This window comes from Aythya marila (genome assembly GCF_965140915.1).
Source record: "Aythya marila genome assembly, chromosome: 4".
Classification (NCBI taxonomy): domain Eukaryota; kingdom Metazoa; phylum Chordata; class Aves; order Anseriformes; family Anatidae; genus Aythya; species Aythya marila.
In genome coordinates, this window is record NC_139045.1 from 47,464,088 (window position 1) to 47,490,023 (window position 25,936).

The 25,936-nt window shown below is 40.5% G+C and overlaps 1 protein-coding gene across 2 annotated transcripts in view; it reads left to right on the top strand.

The window, feature by feature from the left end:
* The window catches only part of ADAMTS3 (ADAM metallopeptidase with thrombospondin type 1 motif 3), a 134,243-nt gene that overhangs the window by 85,033 nt on the left and 23,274 nt on the right, over positions 1–25,936 (top strand). For both annotated transcript variants that reach the window (XM_082759722.1, XM_082759723.1), the window contains 3 exons: positions 10,533–10,732; positions 22,723–22,806; positions 24,390–24,546. In XM_082759722.1, coding sequence (XP_082615848.1) covers positions 10,533–10,732; positions 22,723–22,806; positions 24,390–24,546 — 441 coding nt within the window. The remainder of the gene's footprint in view (positions 1–10,532; positions 10,733–22,722; positions 22,807–24,389; positions 24,547–25,936) is intronic.

Consider the following 25,936-nt stretch of genomic DNA (forward strand, 5'->3'; position numbering starts at 1 on the left):
TTCTGAAACTAGATTTACTAAGGTACCAAAGAAGCAAGTATTTTATGGAGTCAGTCAGCACTTTCATTTCCGTTTCTCTTTGAAGTCTAACAATAAAGTAAGATGATAATTTGTGTTTGTGGCCCATTGAGCTCATGCAGTTAATGAATAATTCTGCAACCCAGAGATTCAGACCTGCCTTTAATTCCCATTTGTTTGTAATTCTCTGAGCCATTGTCACTCTAAGGATCCCACTGAAGAGGGTATAAACAGAGCTGGTGCTCCAAGGGGCAGCTCACTTAGTCATCAGAGGAAGTTGGAAGATAACCAGAATGAATATGAATTCACAGGATTTTTTTCTCTTTTTTCCTTAGTTCCTCACTGTGGTTAATGTACTGTGCAAGTGGAGTTGTGTATGAACCTATTAGCTGCTATTTTTATTTCAGAGGATAGTTCATCAGACTAGGGTCACCATTAGCTTGGAAGTGTAAGCAGTCGTCCTGTAGGCTGGGAGGTCTTTCTTCCATTTTGTTGATGTTTCTTTCTCCGAGACTTCCCCTAGGCTCTCCTCACTCCTAAGAGCTCTAAATTACCTATCACTCCATTTTTGTTAAGAAATGCCCTAGCATCTTTCTCCTCTGCTAATGGTCCACAAATGCCAATTCCATTTCCTGTCATGCAATCTGAAGATCTGAGTATTATCAAACTCAGAACAATTGTTTCCAGCATGTACTCTTGAATGAGTACTCTTGTTGCTTCTGTTTCAAAAAGCTTGCTGTCAGGATTTTTCAGTTCTGCTAGCTTGCTTTACAAGATGTGACATCTATCAACAAACCTTGCTTGTCACATTGTTAGATGCTCACTTTGATACATACAAGGTGTATAACATACAGTAGAAAGAACAGCTGATGCGTGGTCATTTCTTTAATTTTGCTTTCCTCTGCCTTCATTTTCTTGGCATCTTGTTGGCAATGTTACTGAGTTTTTCTTCTTAATTCTTTAACTCCTAAATATCTTCAGTTAATATTTAAGCACTGTATTATTTAGTCTGTAAAGTGATACCTATGGTTTTGTAGGTTTTTGGTATTTTCAGGCTATTTTTGTGTTTGTGCTGTGTGACCAGCTTTTTATTTTCACCATCCCTTTGGATACCCTCATATGAAGATTATCTTATGTAAATATATTTCCAGTACCTCTTGGCTCTGTTAGGCTTTGGGATGCAAATAAATTTGCATTCTTTTTAAGAGATAAGTATTTTGTAATTTGTATTTTTTGTATTTGCCTTTCCCTGGGTTTTTACTTCACTTTTGAATTTAATATAATTTCAGTCAAAAAGTAGCCAAAAAGCCTGGAGGAATTATGTGTTTAAAGATTCTGGGCTATATTTACTATAGGGCCGCAGCTCTCACCTGCTGATTTTTGTGCAAAGATCTTTACACTTATCACAGTGCAGACAATAAGACCGTGACCATTGCAAGTTGAGCATTTCAAGCCATTTTTTTTAATTGAAAAGGTTCTCACCTTGGTGGTCCCACAGGAGCTCTGTTTTCTTCACTATCCTCTACGTCTTGGTGCCTCTCAGACTTGGTCTGTCATTCATGCACAAATCGACCTCCGATGAAGAAAAATCCCATTGCTCTTCTAAGACTTTTCAGCACCTGTCTCTCTTCCCAGCCATGTCTAACATGGTGCTGACAGCAGCTCTGAAAAGCAGGAAACAGTGGAAATCTCACCCATGTACCTTCTTAGCCTGATGATCTGAGAGTGCCTGGCAATTATGACCATTTCATGTTTATTTGGGTAGGACTTAAAAAAGCCAGATAAATACCTAGCTCCCACTGCAACTTGTTTTAGATGCCTTTGAACACCTGCCTGAACAGTACTATTCAGAATTGACTGAACGTGGTATGAGCTTCCCATTGGTTTTGTTGGGTGGTTGACAGAGCAGCACAACTGGGAGTCACATCCAGGTAATTTTCAGATAGCTTGCTTTTCTACTAGGCCCATCGGTCTTTTTCCAACAAATTTACAGAAGTCTTCAGAGAAGAGGAGGAATGACTTGTGCTTTGTTCTGCATTGTTGGTTTTTTTTTTTTTTTAATGTTCGAGCAATGATTATGTCTCCCTTAAGAAAAAGGTTAAATCTGGTTCTCTCTGCTCCGTACCTCCGCACTATGTTTCTGCAGTAATAGAACTGCTTTTGTTTAAGTGTTATCAAAATTTAATCGACAGTATTTATTGTGACATAACATAGAGGGACACCCTGCAGGGTGTCCATTAGCTTCTAGAAGCACATACGCTACCATGTAGTTCTTTTGTCTGGCTTGCTTGGTAATACTTGTTGCAGATACAAACTCTCGCTTTAGCTGAGCCCCCCAAAAACAAACAAGCAAAAGTTTTGGCAACAATTAAGCAGTGAAGAGTAGCAACAAACTTGCACACACATTCCAAAAAGACAATAACAAAATTAAGGAACTGGCTCTCTGTCAAGTTTGCAAGTCCCAGTGTTTGCGTTTTGTGTGGGAAGGGGGGTTCAGGGCAGTGATGCTTACAGATGGGCTCTTTGCATGTGAAAAGAATGGTTGTGATATTGTTAGAAAGTCATTCTAACTCTTCTAGAGTAATAGGTGATTTCATGCAACTCTTCAAAAAAAGGTAAGGGAGCGTGGTTAACTTGATAGAACTTTTTTTGAAGGACCTAATAAATCAAAGCACACAACTTTCAGCACATCCCAGAATCTCATGAGAACATCCTGCCATAATATTTTCCACATGACAATCTGGGTGGTTTCTTTTGCAAGCACTGATCCCTATTAAATGGAGTATACCAGCAGTGCCACAAAAAATAAAATAATTTTTACATAGTTCGTGGGGAAATAAGTTAGAAATCATAATCATTTTGGAACCAGCATTTGCCCAAGTGACGATTCTTTTGTTCCCTGGCTTTTCAAAAGGCAAACTTCAAGATAAGCCTTAACAAGCAGAAAAATCATGGGCTTTCATAGATTGACTGAAGTGCATATATTATTATAAATTGTTATAAATAAGCAGCCTGCTGTTTCTCATGGTAATTATTTGGTAAACTTTCTGCAGAAGCCAGCTGGTATTCTTGTATTCCCAGATGAGCCATCACCTCCTGGTATCTCTTGTTCCCTGTCTAAAGCATCAGGTTTTGGAAGGTACCAACATCCTAGATTTTTCTGTAGAGGTAGTTGGTAGGGAACAAACCAAGTAGTCAGCAAAGTGTGTTTTGCAACTGTTAAAAATCCACTGTAATACTTGAAATTCTTCTAAATCAGACTGAGTTTCACTGGTGCATTTAAATGGGAGCTGAGCTTTTGTATAAACCAAGTTGCTGAAGACAATCTGTTGTATATGCAGCATAGCTGAAATCTAGATAAAATCTCAGTCTTTAATAGGTTTGAAGCTACTGAATAACTTTTTAATGACAACTTTTTTATGTCTTGAAGGCACTCGTGTCTGAGTGCTGTATAGACCCCTGGAAAAAGACAACTGATGTGTAAATAATTGGAAATAACATTAGGTACAGGGGTTATATATATGGAAGACGTCTCAGAAATGGGTAACAAAAGAACAAGAGGCAAGAAGCACAAGCTGGAACATAGGAAATCAGAGTAGATATTAGGAAAAAATTGTTCCCTGGGAGGGTGGTTCCCTGGATCAGGGCCCAGAGAGGTGCTGGAACCTCCATCCACCAAGAGTTTCAAAACTGCCTGGATGAGTCTCTGGGCAGCCTGCTGGAACTGTGAATTTGTCCCTGCTTTGAGCAACAGGCTGGACGGAGTGGCCTCCAGAGGGCCTTTCCAACCTGAGCTTTTCAATCATCAGATCTCCCTCTTACTGACCTCGCTCTAAGATCAAGATGGTGAAAGGTTATCTTCAGCTTGTTTCTTCAGTGATCAAGCCCTGGTTTTACCTTTGTTTGTTTGTTTGTTTTTGACATGTTGGTCAAAGATACTGAAGGCCTTCCCTCAAAGTCAGCCAGAAGCTGTAGCTGTTTTTGTCCTGCCTGCAGACGCACCGAAGTTCAACAGAGAAAAATAATGCACTTGACTAAGCTCTGTAGCAGCCTGAAAGATTCGAGCATTGAGACAGGGAAAAAGGGTCAGAGAAAAAATTAAGTGTGAATGCCTGTCTCCACCCTGCTAGCAAAGGTTTTGAGAGCTGAAGGAAATACAGAGTTTCAAGAAACTCTAACTAGGGGAGAAAGCAATCATGCAAATATTAAGGGCTGTTGTCCAGCCCTTAACAAGTAGAAAAATGTGCAATGGCTACTTAATGCAACTTTAGAAATGATATTATGAGTTGGCCTGGTTTCCTTTCTTTGAAAATAGCATAATGAATGGATGGTTTTTTGTTGTTGCTGTTGCTACAGAATACAGCTGTCTTGGGGGACATTTTATGTGTTAACACACCTGTTAAGAAGGGATATACATTGATCCCAATTTGTTCCAAACTGATTTCTTATTATTTTCATTATGAATTTGTGGAGCCTCCTATACTCTGCTGCCAAGTGTATTTTCAGGAAAAGGTAAATTAGACAAGTGAGTGCTTGCTTCTCCTAAATTTGTCAGTAGGTTGTAATATTTTGGCAAAAAGAAATTCAAACTTATGGCTGACTCCATGACATCGTCCTGCTCCTAGAGTCTAAATGTGTGGCCCACATACCTGCTGTGCAGCAGTGGGTGTGGGGACACAATGGGAGCTCACACACTGGCCTTACACACAATTTTACCAGTGTGCCCTGACGTACAGCTCTCCTCCTCTGGCACCACTGCTGGGCCTTCACCAAACTCAGAAGAACCTCACTGAGATGTTTGCAGGACCCCGATCTCTCCGTTGCATCTTCACTCATACTTCCTTTCTCTCCTTAGATCTCATCTATGTTGATCACTGTTTTCATGCTTAGGATCCTCACTGAAATGCAATTCTTTCTTCTCTGCTCATTCTCTTTTCCTTTTAAAAGCACTGCTATTAATACTAAGCATTAAACCTATGCCTAAATGGTGTAGGTCACTGTTAAGTTATGACAGTCTTGCCCACTCAGTCTGACCATGTCCAGCTCAAGCTTTCTTTCTCTTGCCTCAGCTAGCTGAGGTCTCTAGTACTGGTTCAAAATGAGTGAAGTGTTGGTATGTCACACTCAGCTCAACTTCACCAAGCGAAATGTGTGTGATTCCAGCTGTGTCTTGTTGTTCCTTAAACAAGTATATATAAGGAACGTATGTACACAGATACGTAAAAGAAATGCTGCTGATTTCAGTGGCATTGCCAGGCAGTGCAAGTATCATAGAATTCAGCCCACATATTTTAAAGTATAAAATAATATTGTAAGAACCTTCCATTTGAAAAACTCTTCGGGTTCTCTTTAGGTATAGAGAGGTTTGACTGATAACAGCATTCATTAAATTGGACTTGGGCAGATCACAGCTTTAATTAATATAGTAGGGACACAGCTATAGTTTCACTCTTCTAAGTTATGCTCTAGGAAAAAGTGAACAGATTCTTTCTGTGACCCAGAATATATGTTATTTTCAATATGGGAGAGCATTCAGGAGGGGTACAATTGTGCCTGACTTGACGTAGGTGTTTATGTTAAGTGTTCGGTGTTTCTGAAAGAGGATCTGGAAGGGAGGCAGACTTCATTGGTCTGCAAAGGAGTTGTCTTTTTGAACACACCCATCTGGGATCAAAGAGAGGCTCTGTAGATATATGTGTGCTTGACAGAAACTTACCTTCTGATTCCAGCAGCATGGTTCCAAGTCTCTAGAGGTGGCACAAGGCGAGGCTAGCAGCCGCGGTTTTCAATAAAATGCGATGACAAAGCATGTGGGGGTGATTCCCTTCTGGTGTGTTCTTGTTCCATTTCCACTACTTCATTCGCTACATCCACAGAACTCCTCCTGCCTTTTCTTGGCAGAGAAACCCCAGCTGGACTGGAGAAAGATGTCATTCTTTGCTCTCCTCATTTTTGCTGCATGATGCATGGTAGACAGGCTTTGATGTGTCCTGTGGAAAAAATAAAATAAAATAAAAATACACACCTGCACATGTGCATACAATCTTGTATGTTTTGTCTTGCTACCCAAATGTTTACATAACCATTTCACTTGGTGAAAGAGCATGGACTAATCTTTTCCTGACAGGTAAAGTCATGAAGTAAAAGATGCAGGTGACTAGCAGAATAAAAAAAGGAAGAGATAATGAACCAGCTAATTCCAGAATGAGATTAGGAAGGATTAGTCTGTCTAGCACAAATCTGCAAACAAACAGACTAGTTTCCTCTGTGCGTAACAAAGAATTGCCATCCAGCAACAGCCCTGCCTCCTCAGTGTGCTAGACAATGCATTCAAAGCTGCCCGGTAGGCTTTGTAGATTAACCTGCAGAGGACCTTTGTCTTCAAATGATTAATCTAAATAACTCATTTCAGTAAGAATTGCTGTGATCTCTTCCCACTCCCCGCTCATCGTAATAAGGGGGGTTATTTCTCCCACTTCACTGTGTCTGAATTACCTGCTCTGTGCTCTGGAAGAGTTTTGTTAGGAAAGATTTATTTCTGCGTTAGCTGTTGACAGCAGCTCCTAAGGGCAGGTGGTGGGGGGGGGGCGGGGGGTCCAAAGGCACTCCCCTAGCACTTGGCTAGCAAATCTACTGGGCTATGCTACGTGTTAACTGTTTTATCTCAATGCCAAAACCACCCCTGGTTAGATCTATGCAGATGATGTGCTCCCTGCAGTGTAGATATCTTTTGTGTTTGTGGAGAAGGGGTTAGAAAGGAAAAAGGTGGTTGTGTTTGCTATTTATTGCAGTACTGATGGGGGCTCTGTGAAAGCTTTGCTGAGCCACAGACAACAATCTTGTTTCTGCATTAATCAAGATTTGTGCAAGAAGCCTTCAGGCTGAACTCTGCCTTGGATTGCCAGTACTTGTTAGTACCTACAGAAAGAACTGAATGGAGAATGCTGAGGTCTTCCCTGGCTGTAGCAATCATACTGCAAAGTAAACGGCTCTATTAACATTTTTCCATAACGTTTCCTCCTCCTGAAGCTTTCATAATGACATTTACATCAAAATTTTTCAAAGAACTGTGAATCAGAGGGGCCTTCTAAAAAAGTCACCTTTCCAATGTAGGGAAGCTCTCAGTAATACTGAGAGGAGATAAAAGATGGTTTTCACTAAAACTTTACTGCAAACACAGGTTTTGGCTTTGTCACGGGTCTCATTTGGCACAATGCAATGCACAGACCAAATGTGAATAACTTGGACAACCTTTCTGCTTTCTGTAGAGCAGATCAGACACAAAAATGTAATGTGTTTGTCTGCGTCCACCTGCCTGGGAGGTTCCAAATTACATGCGTATGTTTTGTATTTCTAAGAATAACAGTGCCGTCTCCTGAACAGGACATATCTGAGGACACTTTCTGTGCTGCTCACAAAGGATGTCTAGTGACCCTCCTTCCCTTTGTGTCTGCTATAGCTTTTTAGAATTAGCCAGAATGAATGATCCAATTACGGTAAAACACTTCCTGTTGATTGGGGTATTTCAAACAGTCTTCAGTCCCACGCAAAGCTTCACCAAGTCTGAGAGCTCTTAAAATTTCCACAAGTGCACTAGTACTCAGCTGAATCATGAATAACAGAGTAGATTTAATGAGCGGGTTATGGGAACACAGGCATCTTCTCACTTCGTGCTGTCGCCCTCATGTGTCATGCCATCATCCTATTTGCCTTTACAGTCTCTACAGTGTTTGGCAACAGATGCAGGTTGCAGCATTTGTAAACAGGGCTATCCTTAGTATGTATAAACTGGGTTTTTATCTGGTTGTTTAACTCTTAAGTCACTGGAGTGCTAGACTATGGAAACTAGGCAAACGAGAGAACAGATAAATCACTTTTACTAGCCGGGGTTTTTCAAAGAGGGTACAGCACTTTAAAGTGAGCATGTTCAGGGAGATGACTTATGAAATCAGTGAACCATAGAATATCCCAAGCTGCAAGGAACCCACAAGGATCATTGATTCCAGCTCCTGGCTCCATGCAGGACCACCCAAAAATCAGACCATGTGTTTGAGAGTGTTGTCGAAATGCTTTTTGAACTCCAGCAGGCTCGGTGCTGTGACCAATTCCCTGGGGAGCCTGTTCCAACGCCCGACCACCCTCTCAGTGAAGAATCTTTTCCAGCCTTGCTTCCCAGCACAGATGTGAGGAATGGCAGCTCAGAGGATGAGGCTAATTAATTATTGGCTGATAAGTAGCTCAGATCAGCTTTAAAGCTGGCAGTTGTTGTGCTTCGTTAGCAGTTCTCTGTTAAGGAGTACTGGACAACCGAGCGTCAGGAGTAGTAGACAAAAAGTTAAAAACCAGTTAGCACCAGAAAAATATGTAGAGAGTGTGGGTACTGCTTGATATCCAGAAAAGCCCTGGTGCATTTCATGGAAAATGCTGCATGCCAGGGTGAGTGAAATGGTGTTTGTTGGTTGGTTGTTTTTACCACAGCCCAGTTAGAGGGAGACTGGGGTCTTCAATACAAAGAAGTATGCAAGTTGCATTTTAGGGGGCAGGAGGCTCAGTGCTTCAAAACGTGTCTGGTACTTTTTTTTCCCCCAAATCTGGACCAAAAAATGTCAATAGATTTCTTCCTAGAGTGAGTTTATTTTTTCTTGCTTTGTTAGGATTGCACATGAAAAAATTCTCTGGATACGTATATGGAAAATGTTGGCATATTAAGTGTACCTTCTGTGTGCACCAAGTAGCTCCATGTTAGAGTGTAGGGGGGGAGAAATCCTTTCTGGCTCCTCCTGCCCACTCACACGTACACAAAAAAGAGATTCTCCTCTTTCTTTGAACCACAAAACCACCTATTTAGTAAGGGAAGTGACAGCCAAACCCAAGGTGCTGCACAGCGCAGATAGTTGGTTCTTTCTGAAGTGATCTCAAGCTATTCCATTCATGCTGCGGGTGTAGTGATATGATGACATTGCTGGTATATTTCCGTTGGACACTGCGCTCCACAGCTTTGCCAGCTGCAGCAATTTTTAGAATTGGAGCTTGTCTATGAATTTCCCACTTGTGTGCTATCACAGGGTTTGCATTCTTGAGTGTGTGAGGACTTGTGGTTGAATTGTAAAGCTGTTTGCAGACCCGGTCTCTCACCCACAGTGACGGGCTAAGCTTCTGAAAACAACTGGGGACAACCTTGCTATTTGATGTGGGGTTTGGGGAGAGTTATTTATGTGTTGCTGTGAACCACTGTGGTACCTGGGAGGGAGAGGCTGCCCAGCTAATTGAGCTGGCTGTTGAATCTGCTCAGGATGAATTACAAATTTCATCGTGGCCACCCAGCACATTTTGCAACATTGGCCCTGGTCCAGCTGTCCTTCCATGAGCAAAACCTGCATGCAGTTTACTGGGAGCCTTGCTGGAAAGCGTGTGAAGATCTACTTCACATACTTGCAACCTTGCCTTTCATCAGCTCCAGTGTAGAGAAATAGGGCTTGAAAGCTGTGCCATCATTTGGGGAAATGCCCCCTTCTGATACAAGTCAGTGTTAGTGGACAGCAAAACCTTCTTCTCCTTTCAGTGTTTTTGAAGCTAGTTGCTTTTGCAGGGTTCATAAAGCTGGAAGATCTCTGTGTGTTTAAGGGCTGGATTGTCTGTTTCTCCTGAATGGAAGACCTGGGGGAACAGTGATGCTCTCTGACTCTGTCGCAGAGCCAGAGACTCAAGAATAATGCAACTCCTAGTGAGGACTGCAGTATTTAGCTAAAGATTTGCAATGCAAGATGTTCCAAACAGACATCTTTATTGTTGTTTATTGCCTAGAGCCTGTTGATGTGTTGGCTTGGTTTTTGGAAGAATTAAGCAGCCTACAGCTGTGACTTTTTCCTGACAAAAATCCATGATAATGTTTTGCTGTATTGTGCTGAGGGGAAGAAATAGCTTTTGAGTCTTCAGATACAAGAAACTAAATATATCCCCTTAAAAGCCAATTCAAAATTATTCTTCTTAACTCTGCCCATTGATCCACGTCTTCAAGGGATTCTTCTTATATTCACAGGATAGGATTTTCAAACATCTATTTTTTAAAACACTATTAGAAAGAAAAAAAAAAGAAAAAAGAAAAAAAAAAGATAAATTCTTGCTTAGATGTTTGAGGGATTGGGTGTGAGGACGCTAAGGCCACAAGTTAAGTATTGCACAGGCACTCTGTAACACATGCCTGATGTGTTGCAGAAAAGGAAGGGAGAAATTCTGGGTTAGGAAGTAAAGCATGTGGTCTAACTTGTACTTAAGGATGGTTTTTATGCTGGAAATGAACTGTGCAGTAAATTATAGAACCATATGGTGATTGATATTTTTCATTGTGTCTCTGATGATTTCCCCTACCTGTAAGCACCTAGAATAATCTCTCCTCTTCCATCTTCCTGATCTATTTTTCCAAAGTGGTGACTGTAGAGGCAAGGATGTTATACGGGGGGATGTTTCTGAAGTGGAATTGGAGTAGATGTTTATATCTTGCTATTTCATTGTAGAGTCTCTTCTTGGGGGCCTTGGAGACCTGAGTTCCCTGTACAGCAGTGTAGAGCAGCAACTGAATGAAACCCTGAGACGACGCAGGCATGCAGGAGATGACGACTACAACATTGAGGTGCTGCTAGGTGTGGACGACTCTGTCGTCCGGTTCCATGGCAAAGAACATGTTCAAAACTACCTCCTCACCCTCATGAACATAGTGAGTATCTTCCACAGTGCTGCACTGTTTGTTTTGAAATGTTAAAGGCTTTTTAAAATTCTTGCAGGAATATCCAGGAGACCATGCTTGATACCTATATAAAGATGATAAATTTGTCTGCTCTTGGATTTGCTTCTTTCTTCTCAAGATGCTCATCAGTTTTCTAGGGCACATTCTAGGATAATTCCAAGAATTTGTCAACTTTGACCCTCAGTGAAAGCAGAGTCCTTTGTACATCTTACAGAGTCACACGGAATAATTCCACTAACCCATACACTTAAACCACGACAACTCAAGGTGTGCAAACAGACTCTCTTTAAGCTAAAGCTTGATGAGTTCTGTGAGACTTATTAGTATGTATCCTTTTAACATGTAATGTGCTGTGTCACATTCTCCTTCCTTCATAAAATTTGATTATACAGAACTAAAGAGGGCAGGTACTAACAGTTCTGTTGATGCTTTTGGCAGAAGAGGTTTGGTTAAAAAAAAGGAGGGTCATTTAAGAACAGAAACATGCCCATATCCTCTCCCAAACCTCAAGTCCAAACAGAAAAATGTCTGTTTCGTTGGATGATGGCAGATATTGTCCCATACATGAGGCATAGAATTGCCACTCCCAATAAAAGGTTTTGGTTGATAGATGCCCTCTGGGTGATGTGAGCTCATACTGGCCAAAATTCTCTGTGTTTTTGAGTGCACTTGGAAGGAGTTCATGATAGTGATTAAACTGGTACGCTCTTGGCTTCTACAAGCTTAGTTAACTCCTGTGTTAGTTGTGTTATAAACACAGCAATGATATCTAGCAGGCAGTCATCATCACAAGACAGCTTCTATTCTCACACTCTTTCTCTGCTCCTTGGCTAAACAAGAGGGTGTGAATATTCTCTAGCACATGAGCCACGTCCGCTGCCATTTAGGAACTCCAGATAGCAAGATGTTTATTCTGTAAATTAGATTTTCTGGGAGCAGGCCAAGCAGACATGTCAGGAGTGTTCAGTGCTCCTGAGTATTTTATTTTCATTCTTACTGCCCAAGCAGAGGAAAGCGAGAGAACTAGGGCAGTGACACCATGCGTTTGGGCTCCATTTCTTCAGGAGATGCCTTGGGGATTAGAGTTTTGGCATCCTATGAGATTGCCTTTGTGGGGGAGGTGTTGCCAGGAGAGATTATTCACGCAGGAAGGTTCTGCAAACTTTTTGTTTAAAAAGATCTACTACTAGGTCTTTGTATAATACTTAAATGATTTTACAGTAGTAAAAGATTTTAAATTGGAATATGTCAACTTACACATATCACTGTACTAACAGTGCTGTTGCTTCTGCTAATACTACTAGTTCAAAAAGTAGTAGTGTAAACTTGCAAAACTATTTTAAAGTTTTTGAAGGTTTTTACCTTTAATTATCCTGTTGACTCAAAGTCAACAAAACTATAGCAAAGATGTACTTGTCTGACAAATTGCCATTGGTTTCAGGGGGACTTTGTGTGAAAGACCTGGATTAGGACTTCTGGACATGAGTCTATTCCTACTGTACTTATACAGTGAGAGGATATAGTTGAAAACCAGTGGGAAGAAAGAGGTCTTCTAATATCCTTAATAATTCCTAGCTTCTGCTGCAGCACGGTTTTGAAGGAAAACCTGGTTAAAGAATAAACATGCAGAACAAGGAACTGTTCTAAATAATAAATGTCACTTTAAAAAGAAAGCAAACCCTCTAGTTAAGTCTTTTGCTTAAATGCTGTGGCAATATGAATAGAAACTCCAAATAAAATCTAAAGAAACAAACTCACAGAACTCTTTTATAGTGAATCCTATAGTTAGCAATATTTTTTTGTCTAGATATACATCTCAGGCTGTAAAATTAGTGGCAAGATACTATCAGATTCTATGGAAATGCACAATACAGAAGAGCACAGTTCACATTGTACATTAGAAGTCACGTAGTATACCGTAACTGAACACTAGAATTGCTCAAGCTTTCATGTTTTCTGTTTTTTCCATCTTAGGAAATCTAAAATATATATGTATGAAATGAATATAAAGGGAGATGTGTAATCCCTTGCAACAGCTGGCCTTTCCTTAATGCATGTCAATGTCAGATGTGTATGAATCCATCTTAGAAGCTATGAGGGTCATAAGGTTTTCCAGGAAAGAAGAAAAGATAAAGACAGGATTTGGAAACCAGGTTTACAATTAATAATGATTTGATCAATATATAAATTAATCAATGTGGGTTTTTTTCACTCACCGTTTTATTTCTGGAAGTCACTTCAAAATGATTTCTTAAGGCATACAAATCCTCTTTCCTCTGCGTCACACCAGCCACCATCATTCCTGAATTAGAGAATTAAATCCTTTCACTAGTGCAAAGCATCAGAAAAACCTACTCTCCCTTATCAAAAAAGAACAATCTCACCTCTCCTGAGTACACATCATTCCACTTCAGGAGGTACAGCCAACGTGAATTTGGCCTTCATTCCTTGTTTTATGGTTAGTTCATATGCTAGTGCTGATAAATTTTTTCTTACACATTTTCTGCTATTTATTTAATTGCTCCAAACTTAATACTATTTTGACTGCCATGGCAGGCAGTGAAGCTTCTCTTTGGTTCTTGCACATAAAAAGAGTAACTGAGGTTCACCCTCTCACTTAGTTCTTTTAAGCCTGAATTATGTGAGGGATGACTGGTGATTGTCGGGATAACATGCTCAACCCCATTGCACTAATCAGGCCAGGGGAAAATCTCCTCCTAACAAGTTCATGAAAGAGGTGAGATCGGTGACAATATGAAGTGATTAGAAAGCAAGTGGCAAGACTCTGCACTGTATGCTAGACTTGGACACTACCTTCGCAGTAGACCTCGTGTAAAAGAGAAATGATAACACTGCACTCAGAATAGTCAAGGCGTTACTTCTCTCCCATGCCCTCTCCGTTTGGTCCAAGCTTTGATTCACATGGCTTGTATTGTAATATGTCCTGCCTTGAGCAGCTTTACAGCTCCTATTTTAGTGCACTATGCAATGGTTGTGTCATATTGCTGCTGCTGAAGCATGGAAAGCTGAGGCTGAAAATGTTACCTCTTGTGTTTCAGACTGAAAATGAACTGCAGTATCTAGAGAATGTCTCTTGGCTCCCTTTATAAGCTCCTCAGTCATCTAAATAAGCTCTCTCTTCATAATGAACTGTGCTGCCAACAACACAAATCCTACATGTGTGAAAAACTGTGCTGCCTAGGTGCAGAGGAAATCTCTCAAATACTGGGGAGGAAGTGTAGGGCCAGGATCGGAGTGTTCCTATAGTTACGCTGTTATTAAGACCCCATTTACCTTTTAGATGTTTAGAGCCAGGTGCATTTAAAAAACAGTTCTCAACACCAGGCACCTGTCACAGTCCTGTCTCAGTTTTCCAAGAGCACCTTTGAAAATCTGCTCCACCTTTTGAGCTCCCAAAATGACGACTAGCAATTTAAAAATCTAATCCATAGAATTTGACAGGAAAAAAAAATCTCCTTGGTAAGAATTTAAACCAGCTGATATCTTTTCCAGTGAAACTCTGTGTAGAACTGTAACAACTCTGTATAGAATTATACTCTGCTATAAATCTAGAATAAGAAACTCCAGACATAACACACACATTGTAACAGAAAAACAGAATTCAGTCTGCTAAGTTTACAACCTGGCGCTTTGTTCAGACTGACGCCTTTCCTACTGTTTCTCTAATTGGGAGCTTAAGTGTTTTAGTGGTATTTCAGCATGCATAAGGAGTTGCTCTCTAACAATAAGCAAATGGATGCTGTAGAATCTTGATTTGATGAAAAGGGTCTGTTGAGTAGTGTCTGTGCATTTGGTTTTGGAGCCCAAGGCATTCAATCATAACTTCCTCCATTCCCCTGACATGCACACAGAAGGCTTTTGACTCGGGTGTGTTAGGAAGCTGAGTGTTAAGATCTTTGAGGAGAAACAAGCCGCTGAACCTGGGCTGCTCTGTGGATTACCGCTGAGACAGAAGGAAATTGACAGCAAGGCTTTGGTGGCTGTGAATGCGTGTCTAGTAACTGTGTGTCTTTGTTGCTAGCAGAAGCTTCTTTTTTAGGCTTGAGGGAATTAGAAAGCACATGAGCAAGCCTTTGCTTGTTCCTAGAAGATCATCAGCCACTCGGACTGCAGCTGTTGCAGTCCAGTGCTGCACTGCTGACATCAACAGATACAATTCAGCACAGCTGAATTTGCATGACATAAATGAACCCGACTTTTGGGTTCAGATTGTTTAGGTTTGGATTTAGCAGTGTTAAGTTTCAAGGTCTGAACTTTGCATATTTGAACTTGTATCTTTTACTATTCCTAGAAATAGGAAGGGAGGAGGAAGACAATTTGTGATGTTACTAGCATTCTTGGGGATTTTGCAAGGCTGATGGTAACTTGCTGAGTCTAACTTGCCTTCCCAAGCAGGGAAATTAAGGGCTGTTTTGCCATATGTAATGCAGTATGTGCAAGATTAGCTCCAGATCAGCTTCAAAATAGTATGCACAGGCAGCAAAGGTAACACTATTTAGCTCAAGTGCAAAAAAGCAGTATTAATTGCATTCATTCAACCCTGTGCCACAACTGGTTATCCTGAGCGCAGTGCCATGCTGACACAACTACACTGCTCTCTGTGCCAGAGGTGGCTTGCTGAGAACCAAGAACTGCATGGTCTTGAGATGTCACAGGGAGCTCCAGAGCCAGAGGTTCAGTTTCAGCTAAAGAAATGCCTGAAATGTTTCCCTGTATTCAATATTTATGTGTACTTCTGGCTTTAGAAACAGGGAGGAAAAGCCAGCATCAGAGATGCATCTAAAACAGCTGTTAAGGGACAGAGCTGGAAGTCAGAAGCCCCAGTGGGCTCATCTACTCCAAAACAAAAAAATCTAGTGTGGTGTCTAGCTTGTAGGTGACGCTGTACCATTATCTCACAACATAAACTGTTGAAGTTACTTACAGCCTGCTTTCCAGAAGGGCTGATGGCTAAATCACCCACTTGAGAGAATGTCATTGCCCTGGAGTTGTTTTTGTTAGCTCTGTGGCCTGGCCAGTACTGAGCAGTTTCAGCTGAATTCTTGAGGTGACACAACTGACATTTATTTTCTTGTTCTCACCTTTACCAGGAGCATGTGAGGGGTTCTAGGCTCTGTTTCCCAAACCCTGCTATAGCACTGGCACCATTCATAATCCCCAGTTGTGCATCCCTTGGAGAATCTGCAGGGGGAAAGCAAATAGAGCAAAGATGGGCAGAGGAGTGGGAAATGGGGTACTGCAGGACCGAGACTGTCCCCTTGCTCTCCTTCCTCCCTCTCTCCTTTTGTTCCCCCACCCTAGTCATGCCCCAGAGCCAGGCAGCCTCCCTTGAATCAGTGGATCCCTCCAGAGCCAGGCCATATCTTTGTAAGCTGGAGGGTTTTAACATTGGTTTTGTTAGATCTGAAATTCAAGGTCTCCTGTATTAGGAAAGTGACCTTTGTTATTCCCTTGGTGGTTACTTAAGACAAAGTTTCCCTGGATTAAAGTATTTAGACCAGAAAGATAACACAGAGACACCAGGTTATACTCGGGGGTTCTATGCACGTTTGAACTTGTCAATATTTACATCTTTCCATTCCATTTTTTCTTCTTGAGAATAAACCAAAATTAGCTAGTAGAGTGATACTTTATGCATCATTCATTCTCAAATTGCAAGCTGCTTGACAGACTTCTGCTTTTGGCAATCACTACCCACAGAGCACTGCAGGTTTGTGGTACCACCTTCTTCCTAAATAATACTTCTAGATTGTTGCCCATTAACACTGCTAATTGAGCACAGAAAAAATGTCCACATTTAATTTCAGTTCTGGTGCAAATAGTATTTCAAGGAGGTGAATGTCAGGACTGCTTAGTGCTCACTTCTGAAGTCAATAGGAGCTTTATGATTAACTTCATCAGGGAGACAGTGCCAGGTATGTCTAAACCTTCTGCCATAGTTCTCCATGCACACACTATACCTGCAGCTTTTGATCTATCCACTTTATCTCACTTAGATTTTTTAAAATAGAAATAGGATAACCATGAATTTTAGTGTCTTTCTCATTCAGTCTGGCTAGAAGTGGGGCCCAAACACATTAATTGAGAGATCTCTTCTGACTTTCTCTAATTTCTAACATGATCACTTGCCTGGATGTTATTATCTCAGATAAAGGAGAAAAGTCAGATCAGGGCTCATTCTTTTTTTTGCAGTTCAGTGTGGAAACAAGAGCTAATGCTGGCAACTGAATACAGCATGCATCAAGTAGCAGGTAATCTGCAGCATTTTTCTGTGCAGATCTGCTGGACTGTTCTTACTCGCAGCATTTCAGAAATGCTAATTCCAGATTTTCCCTGAGCAGTAACTTGTGACTACGCTAAACTGCACAGATAATTTATATTGCTGAAGAATGTGAAATGGGAGTTAATGCACTTTTGGCAAACGTGGAAGTAAGTTAACACTTGAATCCAGAAAGTTTGAGATGAAAAGTTATGATTCCTGTGAGCAACAAAATATCCTTGATACAGTACTTTGCAGGGAATTGTGTTTTTTTACCAGATATCTCATGGAATATCAACACAAACATGATTTTTGAGCAATTGTCTTATCTTTCTTTTACTGGGAAAGGAATCTTGAAATAAGCAATCATTGAGTATTGTATTTTGAAGTTGGCATCTCCCCTGTGTCTTAATTCTAGTTGTTGGCCAACTAATTAATTCTAGTTAATAATTCTAGTTGTTGATTGCTGAAGTATTATAAAGCATTGTCTTTATGTTTGTTCTTTGCATGTATCAAAGCACTGCATTGTTGGGAGGAGATGAATTCCAGAAAATAATCTGTTCAATTGTTTTTCCTGTCTGTGGTAAAACTTCATTAAGGAGGATTTCAGAATATTGGCTTTTTACTCTTAAATCATTTAGCTTTGTAAACAGCTGAACTGATAAACTGAACTGAAATGCTTTTCTTATACATCAATGGCTCCATCTACTGGAGTATGTGTCATACAGAGCAGGTGCAAGCTGAAACACTGCATCCATGAGAAGCTGTAGTTCAATTACAGTAAAGACTGTTACCATTTTTAGATGTAATGACTATCTAGTCATTTCTGTCAAGATTTTAACAACTTTGTTACAAGACTTAAACAGCACACAGGGAAAACAAGAAATGAGAAGAAAAATGTTATACAAAATAAAGTCTGGGAAAATAATCATAAGGGAAAGGTTGCCAGAAAAGCCCAAGTTGATCACTGTTCCTGCCCATTCTTTTGCCTTTGCTGAGTGACATTCCAGGAGGCTTATTTGTATTGCAGACCTACGCATCTGAGTGTTTGTAGAACCTGGATACCTACAAAAATCTCACAGCAGGAGTCTCACTGCTGACCAGGCTGTGGGTTGGGTGTTGAGTTGGAAGAGGAGAACGGGGAGGAGGCAGCTTCTGTTCTCTCATTTGAAACCTTTGAACTGTCATCTCCCAATCTGGCTTTCTTTGGAAAACAGGTGTGCTAGAGAGGCACAGTTCAGAAGAATCTCTCTACTTTATTTCCTCACATTTCCACATCATGGTGAGCACTGAAGGATATTCTTTATGGGCAAATAGCCTGTTTTGTAGATACTGACATTTTCTTAGGAGTTTGAGAGTCCTTGCTCTTGTTTGACATCCAGCTGTTGGGTTACACACTGTGGAGCTAAATTGGGTGGCTTTGAGAATGTCTCAGGCCCTCTCCCATTATTACAGGACTAAAGAGGCTAAGACAGCCTCTTTCAAAGTCCCACACCTTCTAGTCCTAGAACCATGAGCGTTAACAGAAACAGTTTCAGCAGGGTTCTAACTTACCTCAGTGTGTGTCAAGGTTACTAGCTAGAGAGCTATTTCTATAGAATGCAACCATTACATACTCACTTCTTCTATGTATTATTAGTTTGTTAGTTTTAATCTAATTTAAAGTATAATGGCATGATTAGTTTGTTAGTTTTAATCTAATTTAAAGTATAATGGCATGCAAAAGTGTACCAAAAGAGCTCAGCTCATTCCTTGCCTTTTCATCTAGTGGTTTGTACCTGTGGATGGTCTGTAGACCAATATGGACTTTATTTTCAAGACATTTTCTTTCCAGTGATGCAAACAGTACAGCAGATGATGGTATTGATCATTACATTCATAAATACTCGACTCTCCTTCAGTTTAGAATGCTAATAAAAAAAAACGCACTTTCCTCTGCACAAGTTAAAAATGTAAGTAGTTTAATCAAGGCAGAAACAGAGTCACTGAGGCTTTACAGTCTCCAAAACCCAAGGACAGTCAAATGAAAGATCTGTTGTAAGCAGAGAAGAGCTTGCTGTGAGTGAGCAGAGGCAGGAAAATACCAGCAGATTGCTGTGGATTAGCTTACAGCCCCCACCTGCAGACCATGGAGGTCAGTCCATGGGCAACCCCAAAAAGGAACTGCATGGTATCACAGAATCTCAGAATATTAGGGATTGGAAGGGACCTTGAAAGATCAGCTAGTCCAGTCCCCCTGCTGGAGCAAGAACACCTAAATCATGTCACACAGGTACCTGCACAAAAGCTGCTGTGCAGCTGCAGCTTTCTGTCTGTCCCAAATTTGAAAGGCCAGCTACCTTGAATGAGCTTGTGCTGCAGGAGGTACTCAGAGGAATCACCCAATGTAACCAGGGAATATTGGTTGGCTGTAGGTCAAGAGGCAGCAATTTCTGTGTCAAGTAAGAATCCAGACACATTTCTTTTAGGGAGCACAGTCTGGCTCGGGTGTGTCTTTAATTTCACCTTTGCTGTTTTATGAGTACATCAGTTTGGGAATGTGGGGTCACCCATGACACAGGTACTGTGTCAACATAGGTGAGTTTCCACAGAAACCCTCAAGTCCCTTGGTTTGTGGTTATCTTCCTTTTCCAGTGCTCTCTGCTGCAGCTGTAGGGTTCATTGCCAGGTGCATTTATTTTGTCTGCTTGAATAATTATTTATCCACTCAGTAAACAGATACTAACCCACTTTGTATGTGGAGTCTTCCAGCTGTCACTGCTGTCCCAGTGAGAGCGCTGATTTACTTCTTGATGTGTATATTACTGTTGAATTCAGTCTAACTGTTTTTTTTTTCTCATAAATACTACACCAGAGGCTGAATGGCCAGTTGGACATCTGTGATGTGTTTCCCAAGTTCACATCAGACAAATCGAGTTTCCTGGGGCGTGATTTATATATGCATTTTGTACCAGTACCAGTACCTTGGAATGTAATTTGTTTTGCCAGTATAACCACAGTGTAGATGCAATTACAACAATCTGAAAGTGCTGCAGTCTACACTGACACTTTTCAGCGCTTATTTTGATTTGTGGCCTTCTAGCAAGGTTGCAGGTTTCCAAAATTTCCTGTATCTAGGTCACAAGAGTATATATGAACTTGCTGCTTCCTCATGGGAATCCTGTGGTGGACCCTTCTGAAGCAGTCCACAGGGAGAGGTGTAAAACAAAAGGTGTCGTGGAGAAATCTTGAAGAAAACTTGAATCTTCAGGTCAATTCCTGGACCCTTTACGTCTCTATGAAAGTAACTCCTGGGGAGCTTGTTGCTTCTTGGCACAAGGGAAATTGTAAACGTTTTTCTGACATAAACTTTGGTGGGAGCAACAATATTGCATTACTGAGGAGAAAATATGAGATGAATAATTGAACTTTGGTATAATTGCTTCACAAGGCAGGCAGTCTAAGTTATGTGCTCATTTCTTGTAAAACTATCCTGCTGACAGTCTGTTCTTGGTTGGTCCTAAAAGGGATTGCATTTTTTAAAACCATGGACTGAAGTCATTGTGCCAGGTCCCACAGTCTGGACAACTCAGAATGACCTTTTTCCCTGAGGGGAAGGGGAAAGTTCTGTTTAGCATGACTAAAAAAAAAATAACCTCTAAATACTGCTCAAATATACCATCCTTACTCTGAACAGTGGTATTTATTTTTCACCAATTACCCATCATATAATATTTATTTTGTTTTGATGGAAATAAGTAACTTCAGTGATGAACTGCAGATGTTTTTGTCCCCTAATTTATACTCTGGTGTAAGGACATTTCTCACCTTCCCAGGCACAAAGAAGGTCCTCAAGAAGAACAATTTCTGGCCCATCTGCACAATTCTGTTTCTTTTTTTTTTAAAAAAAAAAAAAAAAAAAAAAAATCTACAAATACTCTTTTTAAAATTATGTGGTTACATTTGTACTAATTTATCTTTAAAAAATAGGGCATGAGTATTAGCTGCTTCTTAAAGTCTTCAAAACAACACAGTGAAAAATTTCATCTGTTCAGGGAGCAGTGGAACTGCCATGTTACCTCTGGATTTCTGTCCTATGGCTGTGCTCTCTAATGGGATATAAGCTTCTCTCATGCTAGAAGAAATCAGGAGCTCCTGTGCTTGTGCATCATCTGGGCTTCCACATGTGTGTGTGATAAAGGATATGCAGCCTTTGCTTCCATAGGAGCAGGACTAGCATTGTTATTTCCAATCAGCTGCTTATTTTCAGAAACTTCTACATATTTGATTTCTTTGAGATCTTTATTTGCAACTGTTACTGGAAAGGGCCAAAATTTATTGAGACACTAGAACTAACAGGAAATTACTGTATAATCTTTATTTAATTTGGAAACCAGACTGAAAACATTGAAAGCAAAATTCTGTCTTTAAATGATGTGTACAGGTCTTATTGTAGACCTCTGCAAACCTAGTTTGGTGCAGTGCCATGGACTTTTTTGTGGGGGAACCTTGTGAGCTTTTAATTTTGCTCTTTCCTGTGTGTTTTCTGCAGCCCTTGAGGATAAGTTTTGATGTCTCATGAGGTTGTCTTATGTATGGGTGTTTTCTCAGGCTAGCAGTTGTTTTTATTGTACTAAGTCTTTCCAGGTCCCATAAATGTTACATGCTTTCATGCAGTTGGTGAACTTTTTAAATGGAATGTGTTGACTTGCACAAATCAAGCGTATTTGGAGATATCATTACTCTGTGAGGTATACTACAGGGTTTATGTCTCTGGCAACGCTGTTGACTGTAAAACTTTCAGATGAGAACTTCCAAAGCATTTCTGGGATTTGGAAACACTTTGCCCATTAATTTTAAGACTGATTTAGAATCAGGAGTATTATTCAAATCTTTAAAGCTAAACACATGCCTACATGTGTGCAGAAATGGAGCCTCATTGATCGTGTCATTGTCTGAATATTCCAGAGCTTCAGAATGCAAAAATGGCTCAAAGTCAAATCCTCAAGTATTTTCTGAGGACAAACCTATGCTCAAGTTAATGGCATATTTCCTTGAGTGAGAGCTACTGGCAGCAGAGTCTTTTACAAAATGAAAAATATGCTCTCATTCTTCCCACTAAAATACTCATCCCATGTGTTTAAACTGATTGAAGAGAGACAAATGGTTGACGAAGCAAATAGAAACAGGATTGGGAATTCATCCAGAGTTACAGTGGCCAGATGGCATAGCAGAGGTGGTGACCATGCGGGCTGGATGGTGATGGCTTTATCTGTTGTTAAAACAAACTCTTATCTGCTTTTAAATCCCTCAGTGACTATGAACACATTGCTATAACCTTGCTTTCAGGAATAGCTTAATTTCCCTCATTATGTTTATCAAACAAGTGAAATTGAGTGTTGAGATAAGTATTTTCAGGGTTTGAGTTCTCTCTTTTCCCAAACAACTCTTCAATTGGCCCTGCTCCAAAGGCCATTATATTTGAGAGGAGTCTTGAAACATGCTTCAGAAACTTCTCAGTGAGGGGGTATATGATGACGGGAAGGGTAGCCTACATTTCTTACTGCATGGAAACGATTTCAGTCTTGAATCCTTCTCTGAGAAGACTGTAGTAATATAAGCACTTGAAATGACAGATACATGGCCTTGGAAGATTCCCTATCATTGGTGATTTTTTCAAGTTTTCCTTTTATTTTCTCAGGTGAATGAAATTTACCATGATGAATCCCTGGGTGTTCATATAAATGTTGTATTGGTCCGAATGATCATGTTGGGGTACGCAAAGGTAAGCAAGCCTCTGACCCAGTTCTTCACATTTACCTTCTTTGTAACCATAGTCCATGGGAACTATGTGAACAAGTGCAGAGACAGAGGTCTACTGAACCACTGGTTGCAGAGAACTGCCTTCCCTGTTTGGCATGTGCTAAATATGCTTGTGCCCTTATACCTGAGATTGATTATTGGTGTCCCTTCTGTAACGCAGGTGCACAACCGGCTGCAGAGTCACTTTGCAGCTGATTTATCACATAGAAGCTGAAAGACTGCAGCAACCAAATATTTGTCATATTAGATAGATTCAGTCAGGTGGAACACTTTTCCAGTGTATTCCTTTTGTAATGTCACTAAGTATCTGTGTTTAAATTTAAATGCAAGGTTGCAGTGATTGGATCTGTCCTGCTGATGTGCCCCTGATGATGCTATTGAAGGATGGGCTGAGAGGAGGTGGGGAGCACCTTGACCCACTGCAGCCCCACTCCTGGCAGAGCTCAGCCTGCTTGGGCTTGCAACCTGAATTCTACCCTCAGGAAGAATTACCTTAGGTAGTGAAGTCAGTTTAGTAGAAGCAATCATCTTGACTGACCAATACAACTTGCTGGTGCCACACCTGCAAGCAGGCTGCTAGGGAAACCATCTCCTTTTCTCGTTGTGTACACTCCTTTTACTGGGTCATAGCACACTCCCCTGCTTTTTGCCCTGGATAGTACTTGTACAACAATGTTATTTTGTTGGTAAAATACATTCAGAGAGTTTTCAAACAAATGCTTGTTAAGTTGTTCAGGATGAGAGAAAACTGCTAGTGCTGTTTAGTGCTACTGCTGCATATCCCTTCCACTTAACTTAGACCTTGAACTTGGGCAAGGCAAAAGACCAATATGATGTTGGTCTTGTAATTAAATTTGGTCACTTCCTTTTCAACTACTGAGCTTGTAAGCATGCTCTGTAGCAAAAATCTCACAGAACCAGATGGTTAATCTGTGTTAATCAGTACAGATTTGCTGGCGCTACAGGGTTTTGCACCAGTTGTGAGGCATTGTCCTCTGTGTTTATATTATTCACTTCCTCCGTACAGGCTGTGTATGTTGTCACTGTGCTCTCATTTAACTCAAACGAGTCATGTTGTCTTCTGGCAGTCAAGAATGTAAGCAAGTCCCAACAAAGGAAATAAAAATGTCCTTATTCAATGCTAACATCATGTTGTGTTTTTCTCCTGCACGTTACAGGCCATACACAGAAAGGCCATTAGTTTGTAGATGATGTAAATACTCATTATATTGTCCTCAAAAAATATCCTAAAGATGCACTATTACATATGCACACCCCTTTGGCTCTGCCTGGGGATCAAAGACAATGAGGCCAAGAAGGAATATCAGTTCTGTGTTATAGATCAATGTCCAGCTGTACTTGTTTTTTGTTGTTGTTGTTTTGTTTGTTTTGTCTTTTCTCATAGGATAGAGGACTACCATTAGTTAGAGTGATAGGGAAATAGGGAAGAAGAAATAGAAACCTGTTTGGTGCTCCAAGAAAATCAAAACTTGCCTGAATTTCCTACCTTTAGGAGCTCCCGGATCTAATGTGTTTCTTTTTCAGTCCATTAGCTTGATTGAAAGGGGAAATCCCTCGAGAAGTCTGGAAAATGTTTGTCGCTGGGCGTATCAGCAGCAGAAGTCAGACCCCAATCATTCGGAGCACCACGATCATGCCATCTTTTTGACCAGGCAAGATTTTGGGCCTGCTGGTATGCAAGGTAACACTGCTGACCTGGAGCTTTTTTTTTTTTTTTTTGCTTTTTTTTTTTTTTTTTTTTTTGGTTTGCTTTGTTGTTGTTTCTTTTTTTTTTTTTCTTTGTCTAGTGCCTGTCCAAAAAAAAAAGGAGAAAAAAATAATAAAATTGCATTATTATATGATCTTGAGACAATAAGGAATATTGGCATTGGCTCAGCAAGTACTTAAGTGTTCCATTTTAAAACTATATATTGAAACTTGGTCCTGTTCAGGAAAGCATGTACTCAGTAACTTTCAGTTTCCTATCCTAACTTTAGGAAAGGCCCACATAGCATGTAAGCATGTACTCATTACTGTGTTCTGGAGAGAAATTATTTCCTCTATTTCATTTTACATACTTTTTCAAAATCAAGTAGTCCTTGCCATGGTAGACCTTGCTGTTTATACCTAACTGCAGCAGCAGGCGTTTCTTACCTTACAGATGTAAGTAAATAGCTGTTTACTTTCATCAAACAATTTGTGGTTTTGTGAATGCATGCAGGGAATATTAGGAACTCTCAATACACTTTGCATTCCACTTTGCTTTTATTTTGTTACAACAGTGTACCAGATAGTTTGATACTGCATTAGTCCTTATGACTCAAGGAACTAAGGATAATGGGAAAGAAATTCAGTGTGACTTGTCAGTGCAGAAAAATAGAAGTCAGGGTGAGGCTTCTGAAATGTTGCTGTTCTGTGCAGCTCTGCAAACTGGTCCCTTTTTTATTTCCTTGTTTTTTACATAGTTACAGTGCAGAATATGCACCTCGTAATGATTTATCCAAACCAAACAAGCAGTTTCATCACTTGTGCTGTGGTCTGCGGTAGGACCAAGGGTTCCTCTTAACTGAGACATTGTGGTTTTGTATGCTTCTTACTTTGCTTGCAGGTGGAAAAGAGGATTAGAAAATTGAGCAATTTCTGAAACAAAGCTGTCCAGCTAAGTGTAATGGCCTCCACCACAATAAACGCAGTATTAGACAGTCAAACAGGCCCTCTGTCTTTAATGCCTCAGTTTCCACAAGCCCACTAGCAGTTCTGCTTCCTCTCTCATGTTCGCTGTGTCAGTCCACAGAGATTGTCATAATGAAATCCTGCAGCTCCTCCTGGTGCCTCAGCCACATGCCCAGCTCCAGCGCTGCAAATGGTTCTTTGGTTCCATTCCTTCTGCCAGCTACCACAGTCCCCTTTAGTGCTTGCTGTGCCTATCTTCTGTGCCTTTGACTCAAATCCTGCAACTTGTCTCAGAAGAAAAGGCCACAATTCATTATCCAGTCATGGAGAAGCAGCGTAGTATATATAATTTAATATGGTACCAGTAGTACGTTCAGGTCAAATGTCCAAAGTTTACCAGTCTTTGCTTAGCACATGGT